Consider the following 11918-nt stretch of genomic DNA (forward strand, 5'->3'; position numbering starts at 1 on the left):
AACTTTTAATAAACCTTATCTAATTTTATAAACAAAGATCACTCAAAGACAATACAATGTATTTTAACTTAAATAATGCATAATATATTGTAACTATGTATGTGAGCTTTATAGCAAATTGGAAAGGAATGAAGGTTAAAACCATTAGGTTAATAGTTTGCAATTATAAATATAGCCATCATTTAGAAAAATATATATTTTTCTTTATATTATCTTCTATCATTTGAAATATAAAACATGTATTTATAAGGATTGATCTAGTTTTATAAAAAAATAAAAACCATATAGGTAACAGGAATTCAAGAACAAAGAGGCGTTTCATGTAAAAATCATTTTCACTCCTCTTCACTCGAATGTGAAATGTGAAATATAATTCTCATTTTTTTCACCTATCTTGTATGTCTTAGAGGGTAAGACACTATGCTGTAAAGTGTTTGCAACAAAAGGGACCCTGTTAGAGACAGTTTTTACACCACACTATGAGCTTTTTTTCATTATACATTTGTCGTCAGTATTGGATGCAGAGATGGAAGATAACATTTAGCACTGGATAGTTGTAATATGTATTTATTTTAATTATTATTATTTTTTAAAGGAGCTTTCCAGAATAGTAAGACAAAAAAGTATCTTTGGTAAGGTGGCTGTGACAGTACCTCACAATATGGTGACTAGTTGACGCTACACTGTACATTCAGTTGCCGATGTCAACTGTCTTACAACTGCTCGCGATCTCGCATTTTATCCACATTTTCTAAAGGCACCACATATTTACAGTTATGACACATGTCTCAAAGTTTATTTTGGTGGTTGAGGGAAGCTAGTGGAAGGATATTTAGGAGACAAAGAGTTCTGTAAATGCATTAGATAAGAATGTGGTTAATACATAATGCTATGCTTAAGAAATACTCACTTACTAAAAGCAATTATCTCATGCTACAATTTTAGGAGAAGGACTAAAATCAAGAAGAGTAGAGATGTGAAAGCAGCCTATTTTTTAGGTTCATACCCTACAGAATGGAGGTATTTTTATAAACAGAATGGGAATCATTTTAGTCAGAGATTAACATTGCTCAATTTAAGCAAATCTAAATAATATAATTTTAGAAATCGCTTACCAGTGTTGTGAAAATGTAATGGTAATATTCTGTCATCATTCCCATAGCTAATGCCTATGAAAAAAAAAAAAAAGATGATAAGCTTTTAGTAATTTGGCTCACACCCACATAACACCTAACAAAGGAAAGCACAACAGAACAGTAATAAGGCAATGGCATTAGAACGAGTCTCAAATTAACCTGAATAAATTCAATTACAGCACTTAATTGAAATGTATACGTCAGATAAAAGGAAGTGTTAGACGAGAACTTTCATTCTTACAAGTTTATCTTTCACATTTTACATCCCCTTCAAATTAACCTGAATAAATTCAATTACAGCACTTAATTGAAATGTATACGTCAGATAAAAGGAAGTGTTAGACGAGAACTTTCATTCTTACAAGTTTATCTTTCACATTTTACATCCTTCTGCTTATGTTGTATATAATTGCATATAGCACGATATACCATACATGGAGCAACCTACAGTACAGTACCTGAAAACCTACAGAAAATGTCATCAAAGTGCCATGTAGAAAAAGTTTATACATGCTCTAGTCAACTGTAAAGAGAACCCTAATGTTGTTAATGTCCTTTAAAAAAATGTATACAGTTCTTGAAAACATTTTAAAAGCTTTTTGAAAAGTACTTGGCTCCAAGGTTTGTATTGACTCTATTCAGTGTTTTCTGCTCCAAACGCCTTTATAATTTGCCAAAGCATTACTCAGTGAAATAGGATAATGCCACAAAGCTCCAAGCAACCTCACAATGGTTCACACCCACTCATATCTGAGTCAGTTCAAAAAGATCAAAATATTGAAGAAAGTCTCTATCTTTGTACACTCAATGTGGTCGGATATTTTGACACTTACATTTTTGATGCTACAATATAAATAAAATAATATAAATAATCTACATTATTGTTAACCTGGGAGGAAACCCATTTTCTCACCCATACACTAATGAATGCTCTATCGCCAAGTTTTCCGGATGATATTAAAATTAATCTTTCACAGATTAATCTAAGCCTGTGTGCACAATAAACAAGGACTTCAAACTCTATTTATACTTTGTTGCCTGCTCCAGTAGGGAGGGTAATTATTATGGGGTAGTAGGGTAATTATTATTATGGTACTATGAATTTTAGCTGTTTTCTTTTCAGTATCCTAACTCTGCTTGTTTGGGGGGGAATCATTGCATTATGTTTATAAAACTGTCAACTGCAAATTGCTCTCTTCTGTAAATGCTATATTATTTGTATTGTTGTCTTTTTTCTGTTTTTGTGTTTGTGTGTTATCCTTCCTATCTCTATACCTGCCCAGGGACTGCCAATGAAAATGAGCTCACAGCTAACTCTGGCTGTAATAAGTCATACATGTTAAAAATTGTACATTGTCCCTGTCAAATAAATACATTATATATATATATATATAATATATATATATATATATATATATATATATATATATACACACACACACACACACACACACACACACACACACACACACACACACACACACACAGACACTGTTTTCTTTACAAGAAAAAGGACAAACCATTGTAAAATGTCTCGTTTCCCCAGGTTTCTCATTCTGTTTACAATCATTTGTAATGGTCCCCTGAGCTAGTTAACATTCCTGTCCAAGTTGACAATCCGCACACATTTGTCTATAGACCACAAGCCAAGAGATCTTATTATTAGATCACAATAGCTAAGGCCATCAATCTCAATGTCATCTAGTGTAAAAACAATTTATAGTCCAAATGAGTAAAAAGGGATCTTTTATATTCAATTCTTTAAATTTGCAATAACCAAATACAAAATAGAAGAAGGAATTAGCTGTACAAGATGGAGGAATTATCTGTTCATTTGAAGATTGAGTTCATGTTGAGAAAAAGTAAAACCTGACTGGCAAATAAAACCTTCTTTAAAAAGTTGACAGTGACTCATCTATTGTCTGGAGTCTAAATACAAGATACAATGATACCATAGTATGCCATTGTAAGTACTATGATAAACTATGGTATACCACAAAAGATACCATAGTATACCATAGTAGATGCTGCGGTAAATTTTCTTATGGGAGGGCCACACGACCAAGAGCAGTCTAAGCTGTGGCAGTCAGAGCGAGGACAGGTAGAGCAAGGACCTTTTCCAAATCCCTCCCAGTGGCTGCTAGAGGCCTCATTCCAACTAGCTGTATTTAAGTAGCATTATAAAGGTGGTGTTGTTTTTTGTGTTTTTTTTTTCATTTAGTCGTTGCCAATTATTTTTGTATTTTATCTCCCAATTTTAAATGGCCAATTATTATTTAGGCTCGGCTCACCGCTTCCACCCCTGCGCTGACTCGGGAGCGGTGAAGACGAACACATGTTGTCCTCTGAAGCGTGTGCAGCTGACCGCTTTTTTACACACTGCGGATTCACCATGCAGTCGCCCAGGAGCTACAGCGTATGAGGACAATGCAGCTCCTGGGCAGCTAACAGGCAAGCCCGCAGGCGCCCGGCCAGACTACAGGGGTCGCTGGTGCATGGTGAGCCGAGGACATCCTGGCTGACCTAGACCCCCCCCCTGGCGACGCTCAGCCAATTGAGCGCCGCCTCCTGGGAACTCCCATCCACGGTCGGCTGTGGAATAGCCCAGACTCGAACCGGTGACGTCCAGGCTATAGGGTGCATCCTGCACTCACTTTACTGGATGCGCCACTTGGGAGCCCAAGGTGGTGTTGTTTTAATTAGATTATCTACTGTTTGTGATTGGTACCAGGTGAGTGTGGTTAAATTGAATAGAGGTTGATTTGCAATTTGATTGGTTTCCGTTCAGAGTTGTATAGTTATGTAATCCCATTGAAGTGCACTGAATTGATTAAATATTATCTTTAGCACAATTAAGTATAATAGACAGCTAGCCTATTTGTGCCCCCACACGAAGCAGCAGCCAACAGATGAACCTCTCTACCAAGGAGCCGGGAGTCTAGCTGTGGGAGTCCAGAGAGGAGAGACCTGTGAGAAGAGGCTGTTGGAGAAAATCTAAACCTAGCAGCCAACTACTAGACAGGTCTGTACCCTCCCCTCACTGCTCCTGCTCCCACTACTACTGTATCTATCTGTCTCACCTGTCCTGCTATGACTGTCTCTCACATCCCTGTTACTCTGTCCTCTCCCATCCACTGTCCTCTCCCGTCCCCTGTCCTCTCTCCACCTCTGCTCCCCTAACCCCTCTAACCTCATCCCTCTGCCTCTCCCCCTTCCCACTCTTTCCCCTCCCACACTATCTCTGGTGCCCTCTGGAACTGTCACCCTTCTAACAAAGCTGATTTCATCTATGCCTTTGCCTCCCATCTCTCTCTCGATTTCCTTGCTCTCACTGAGACCTGGCTCTCTCCTGATAACACTGTAACTCTTGTTGCCCTGTCCTCTCTTCACATCCTGTCCCATACTCCATGTCTCACTGGACTGGGAGGTGGGACTGGTCTTTTCCTCTCTTCCTCCTTACTCTTTTCTGTCCCCTCCGAATCTCTGTTAATACCTTTGAATTTCACACTGTCTAACAAACCTATCCCTGTCAAATCCTGATAATTGTATTGTACCATCCCCCTGGACCTCCCGCTTTACTATCTCCTCTCTTCCCTCCCCTCTATCTGTGAGGTGATTTCAATATCCGTCTCTCCAACCCCACCCACTCTGCTGGAATCCTTCACTCCTTCAACTTCTCTCTCTCTCCTTGCACACAAAACAAGCTGTCAATTGGACGTCAACTTCTCCAGGCCAGCAGCCCCTCCACCCTCTCTGTCACCCCTCTGGAACTCTCTGATCAGTATTTTCTCTATTTTTGTCTGTTTCTCCCCTCTCTCCCTCCTCCAGCTACCCCCACTGTCACCTCCCGCCGTAAACTCCACTCTCTCTCTTCGTCTGTTCTTGCCTTCACCGCTCTCTATCACTTCCCTCCTATTGACTCCTTCTCCCAGCTCTCTATAGACTCTGCTACCTCTACCCTCTTTTCCTCCCTCACCTCCTCCCTTGACTCCCTCTGTTCTTTCTCCTCCCAACCTGCCCACCCCTTCCATCCCCAACTCTGGGTTTCCTTATAGAAAAAACATAACTTTTTAATATATGGTAGAAAAGTATGATCCTTATATTTTTCATATATAGAAATTGGCCCCTTTTATGCATATATTTATATATTCTGCTGCTTTTGACACTGTCGATTACTCTATTTCCCTATCCTCTCTCGCTGATCAGGGAATCTCTTGCACTGCTTTGGTCTGGTTCTCCTCTTGCCTCTCTGAACGCACCTACCAGGTAACCTGGCACAGCCCCAGAAATCAGTCTTTGGTCCTCTCCTATCATCTCTCTACACCCGCTCCCTGGGCTCCTCATCACATCCTATGGTTTCTCATACCATTTCTATGCTGATGATGCACAGATCCCCCCCCCCCCCCCCCCCCCCCCCCCCCCCCCGACCCCACCCCCCCCCCCCCCTCTCGTATCTATACCTGTCTGTCTGCTATCTCCTCCTGGATGCACTCGCATCCACTCAACTCAACCTCTCTAAATATGACCTCCTTTTCTTCCCCTCATCTTCCCTCTCCTCTGATCTCTCTATCTCCATTCCTCTGGAATCTACCACACTCTTACCCTCCTCCTCAGCCAAGAACCTTGGAGTAATCCTGGACCCCTGCCTCTCCTACTCCCAGCACATATCCACTCTAGCACACACCTGCCAATTCTTCCTGAGCAACATATGAAGAATCAGACCCTTCCTCACCAATTACTCCACACAACTCCTCGTTCAGGCCCCGGTACTCTCCCACATAGACTACAATTCCCTCCTGGCTGGCCTCCCTGCATCCGCCATCCATCCACTGCAGCTTATCCAGAACTCTGCTGCTTGTCTAGTGTTCTCTCTGCCTCACTTCTCCCATGCTACTCCATTGCTCTGCTAATTCCACTGGCTCCTTATCATTGCTCACATCCAGTTAAAGACTCTTGTACTCACCTACAGATGCCTTGACCAGACTGCACCCAGCTACCTCCAGACCCTCATCTCTCCCTACACCCCCACCCGACCTCTCCACTCCGCTTGCACTAGAAGACTGGCTGTACCTCCTCTATGCTCCCCTGCCTCCAGAGCCCGCTCCTTCTCCACCCTCGCCCCACAGTGGTGGAACGACCTTCCTATCAATGTCAGGATTGCCCAGTCCTTGACAATCTTCCGGCGCCTCCTCAAGACACACCTCTTCAGACAACACCTGTAAAACTCAGCTCTTCCCTTCTGGACAATATAGCACTCTGCCCATAATGCACTTTAACTTACATGCTCCCTATGTTACTGTATTTAATCCTGCACTGAACCCAATCTGTAGTATTTTGTATTTCACTTGCACTTGTATCTAACCCTGATGTAACTATCAACACTGTTATCTGCTCTTGAACTTCTTGAACTGCCCCGATATCAAATCATACTGCGTTTTATATTTGCTCTTATTAGGACTGAAGTCATCGTATTTTGTATTTTGCTCTTAATTGTACTGTAATTCTTGATATGTATTTTTTGTATACAACTGTAAGGCGTCCTGGGTAAGGGCGTTTGGTAAGAAATAATAATAATAATAATAATAATAATAATAATAATAATAATAATAATAATAATAAAGCTCTTCCATTTCCGGGCAGAAAGTCAAGTTCTGTTTTTAATAGTTGTTTTTTTTTTTGTTTTTTTTTTTTGTTTTTTTCATTTTATTTGAAGAAATGTAAATCTTAATTTTAAATACATTTTAGATTTTGAGTTTCAATTAGGCCGGGGGAAAAAAATGGATATTGTATTTTAAAATGTTACTTAATTAAAAGCATCCATGTTTCTTGCCCAAAGGCATTTTTTAAATATTAAAAATAACATGATTCAACCAAGCAGTTATTATCAATTGCAAAAAAAGGGAAGTTAAATAATGAAGGCTCACCTATCATTAATGATTAGCTGAATACTTGTATCTAATAAATCATTGTAAAAAGGCAGTGTGATCACTTGTAATAAGACTGTGCAGATGTACTTGAAAGTACTGTGAAGCCATGACTATTTGTTAGATATACTATATTACTGTAACCCTAAAGTTATCGGTTGAGAGCTCTAACCTGTGATTACATAAAGAATGAACTTGTTTGCAACTGATATCTCTCAGTGATGTATATCTCCAATCTCTGACCCTGGGTAAAGAAGGTACCATATAAAAGTATTCTAATACCCTCACAATTTCCTACATAGAAGAAGCACGACTATAGCCTGGTCTTTATAAGGGCATTAATAACTATGTAATATCATAATAACTGGGTAATTACCAATGTTTTTGTTCATGGTGGAATAGTGTATACATAAATTACCTGTGCTGGTGTTACCATGTAATTACATCAGGTAACAATTTTTCTCACAAGGTCGTTTCCCTGTTACCAGTTAACAGCAGGTACTTACCCTGTTATTATTTCTATAAATGTATTCCTAATCAGATGTGTGTGTGTGTGTGTGTTTATTTCTAACCAATGGGAAGGAAGCAGTAAATTGGTGTAAATAGTCATGTCTACACAAATCATTTTTGCTACAAAAATAAGTAGCATAGCTAAGGTTTTTTCTGCCTATTTGTAATGTATTTATTAATTGGTTTGATTTTAGTACTGACCAAATGATTTTGTCTCTAGCATTTCACATAGATGTATTCCCTTACCAGTGTTGACCTCATCCTTAAATAGATATTCTGGGGGCATACTGGGGCCATATCTGAAGTACAGACAAATACAAGCTGGTATGGTTCAAACATTGGGCTTTCTGTTGCACAGATGCTGCTTGAAAGGTAGACGGGAGCTGTAAGCTCTGACTGACCACACATGAATATACTTTTTTATTTTATATATTGCTTTTGTACAACTGAACAAAATAAAGAGATTACAAATTCAACCTAACTTTGTTTTCTCTGAAAATAAATGTGAACTCTAAACCTGAATGAAGTTTCACACCATTCTTAAATCCCACTTCATGGTATAGTAAAATGCCACAGAGCATGTGTTGAAACCTGTAATAATAGAACTGCTGGTATATTTGTCGGCCAATGGCAAGAACATGTACTTTTAAGATTAAGTCAGGTTGCCTGTTCACATTCAAAGCTATGAAGGTTTTAGTCCAGTACAATAAGCATGCGAGTTTAGCTACAAATAAACAAACATCATAAACCCAATTCCAGATAATCACCTGCTTTAATATGCCAGCTGCCATTTCATGACCACAGTCAAATATTACATGGAACTCTTTTCCTCTTTTCATTTCCTTCAGCAAAGGCTTGGCATCCTTTGTGTCCGCTGGTAACTGGCGGATTTTCAATCGAATGTTGTAGCGTGATGGGGCCTTGATGAGCTCTTGTAATCGAATGAGACCTTGTGAGATTAAAAAAAGAAAGATAGCAAATGTAAAAAAAAATAAAAAACATATGTGACCTTGTAAAGAAATGGCTTCTCACAACATCTGCAGACTTCAATCCCTCTTGTCAGTTCACAGTGTAATATGATACATAGCTCCCTGTACCTTCAGAGCTGTGGTGACAATTTGCGGTCTCCAAAGAATGCGGACTACCTGCCCATTTACACAGCCATGGCTGGGGTTCAGGAACTCTTAATTTCTTACAACCATCTGTAAAAACCTACGGGACTTTTTTTTCTTAAATCATATTACGTAATTCCATTTGAATAATTAAGCTATGGTTACATTAATTTGATTATTTGGATTATAAGCCATTCATTTGGATGCCTTGCTTTAAAGATGAGAAATACCATTGCAATACTATTTTTATATTGTGCTTTTCACTGATACATAACATATTATGTTGTATAATGACTGAGTTATTATAGGGATACAACTACTCAACGCTGTCTATGTAATGTATTCAATTAGCCAGTGACAGTGTTATTCCATTTTTAGATATTGGGGTCCATTCTTTTATCTCTGGATTATTCCTGCTGGCATGTTCTTCCCAGGAGTGATTTAATGACATTCTGATTAACATCACTACAATGCAAATATGGTGGAAAGAGGTCATTATTAGCATGTTTGCAGTGATTGTAGCTAACAAAATAATTCCACACATCTCACCTGCTGTGAGCGTCAATTATTTATACAGGGCTCAAATGGGTCATTTTTCAATGAAACATGTTAAAATAAACATGTATGTGTTTTTTTTTTAATTTATTTTAAAACATGATCTGGTTAGAGATCTTGGGAATGCACAGGTAACAGATTTCCAGAGAGAAAGACATGGGAAGTGAAAATTTAGCAGGTGTCTACATTTGCTATAACATGTCTCTTGCAAAAGTGTATGGTTGAGACCTATTTGTTGTTATTTATAGATCATTAAATTACTCCTATGAATGTATTAAAAGGATTTTTATTTATTGTCCTGAGTTGATCCTCTTGCTAAATTGTGTTTTTCATTGCATCATTTAGTGTTCTGTGATGCTTTTTATTTCAGAAAAAATAAAAGGTGCAATGAATGCATTCTCCACTAACGAGCATTCAGAAAACACCACTGGTTGTATGTGAGGTTGCTAGATGTATTAGTGCAGCAGTTATGCTTTATTATCAGATGATACTCCTAGAACATCTATGTTCTGCTTACTTGTACTACTTATCTTCCAATGTACTACCCACTGAAGAAGACTCTCGAACCTGACTTCTGGACTGGAAAAATTACCGGTCCTTATATTCAAGTAGATGATTGTCAAACATGACATATAACTATGGCTTAGACTCTTAGTAAAAACAAAATGCAATGCACATGGTCACCAGTGGGAAACCCATTTGCAGAGGCTTGATAACATTTTTTCAATAAAGATTATAAACAAAAAAGGGAAATACTTGTTATCAGTATAATACACTATATATGTCTTATACATTTCACAGCTATTTCGATGAAATGAAGTGAATTATTTGACAGTGGTTCCTCTTTCTCACCTAGCTGTGATTACATTAGGTGAGATACATATATACTGGACACTACTGGATATACACCCCTATGACTGATAAAAACTGAAATCTCAGCTAAGCTATTTTTGAAGCTCAATTGATAAAGCCTTTGCATAGGCTCTATTAGCACATCACATTGAATACTGAAGAACTGGGTATTAAAAAAATATTGCTCATAGTATGGATAGCCTTTCTTTTAAAATGTAATATATTTTGAGTTCAAAAATTAGCAGAGAGAACAAAAAGAAAGTGTGTCTCAATCAACAAAAATAAACAGAACTGTTCCTTGTGGAAGTAAAACCTTCACGCAGGCATAATTGTTTGTTATTTCATCTGCTTACGAACAACCATCACGCATTTTGTCTCGCTCAACCTGGGTCAAAGCGTTTCAACCCACATACTGAGGTATGTCGCTACAACCTGTGTGTGGTTTCAAACTACGCGGGATTGTGACCGGGGTAACCAGAACCCAGGTTGGGACCCAGGTAAGAGTGCCAGTGTGAAAGGGACTTTAGCTAATCATACTGACAAGAAGGTGGTGGATATATAGCAGGGTATTACAATTTAACCTAGCAAGTGGCTAATGGTGCGCAATATAAAACCTTAGCAGAGTAAGGCAAGTTATTATGATGCGCATGGGTTGTTAAAGTCGAAGCAGAAATGCATGGCTTCTGCTAGAATAAGTAAAACACCATCTACAATAAAAATAAAATTATTTAATTTAATATACATATTGCCTCTATTCCCCTGGGTAAAAAGAGTAGTTAAACTGACTTGCAATCACATAACCTTTATTTGTAATCCTGCTTCTAAAGGACATTCATTATATTAATTGTTTATGATAAAACCACCCCCAAGGTGAAACATGTAAGTAATAGCAAATTACCTACATGTGTTGCTCTAGCAGCTCACTAATAAACGGTATCCTATAAATAGAAAAGTTGGTGTAGAGAGCTTTGTAGAATCTAAGTGGGTGTCTATTCCCGGTGTGCAGTTATACATTTTAAATACAACAATTGCAGTATGGGGAACATAATCATCAGCTCAGTGAGTCATGCATTTGTATTTTGTAATCTGAAAAAAACTGTAATACTGATTGAAAAACCTTTTTAGGTTTAGCCATCTGGATAATGATATGCAAAAGCATTTGATAGACGCTCACAAAATTTGATACACTCAACCCACATAACAATGTGACTTACAACCTACAGCACATTCACTGAACAGGAGTAATGTCTGAGTTGGAATAGATTGGGTTACGCTTGTGTTCTGGTTTTCTTACATTTTTTGGCTAGGGGTCCTACTCTGACAGACCTTCAAGGCTGGGAAGCTTGCATTGCTGCCTCCCAGAGAGAGAAGTGAGGGAGGGGAGGATGGAGGAGCAAAATGAGCACAGGTGTGGAGAAGTGCTTGAACTAGGGTTGAAATAGCAAGCCCTGCCCCCAAACCACTGATTTGTAGTTTCAACTTTCATTTTACTGTCATCTTATCTATTGTAATGATGTTTGCAATCTCTCTGAGAGGTTCTTACTGCAATTACTCAAATGTGGTGTTTAAAAAAACATGTGCCTTAAGTCTGTCGTATGTTAAATTGCTTTTATGAGTTTCGAAGCTGCTCTTCAACAATCATTGTTATCGACTGTGTGGCATTGTGAGGTTAATTACATAACACTAAAAAGACCGTAGGAACTAAAGAGTTAAGAGTGTTGGTTCAAAATATGAACTGAGAAGTTACTGTATAGTAGTGTTCTCTTGAGGGATTGAAACACTAACTCCTCTCAAAGGCAACTGAGCTTATCAATAGGCGTTCACCAGCG

General features: G+C 38.5%; 1 protein-coding gene across 1 annotated transcript in view; it reads right to left on the reverse strand.

Moving 5' to 3' along the window:
* The window catches only part of LOC121316280 (glutamate receptor ionotropic, kainate 2-like), a 182444-nt gene that overhangs the window by 111547 nt on the left and 58979 nt on the right, over positions 1–11918 (reverse strand). The window contains exons 4-5 of the mRNA XM_041251260.1: positions 8338–8519; positions 1116–1169 (exon numbers count right to left, since the gene is read on the reverse strand). Coding sequence (XP_041107194.1) covers positions 1116–1169; positions 8338–8519 — 236 coding nt within the window. The remainder of the gene's footprint in view (positions 1–1115; positions 1170–8337; positions 8520–11918) is intronic.

Source organism: Polyodon spathula, chromosome 5, assembly GCF_017654505.1.
Source record: "Polyodon spathula isolate WHYD16114869_AA chromosome 5, ASM1765450v1, whole genome shotgun sequence".
Lineage (NCBI taxonomy): Eukaryota > Metazoa > Chordata > Actinopteri > Acipenseriformes > Polyodontidae > Polyodon > Polyodon spathula.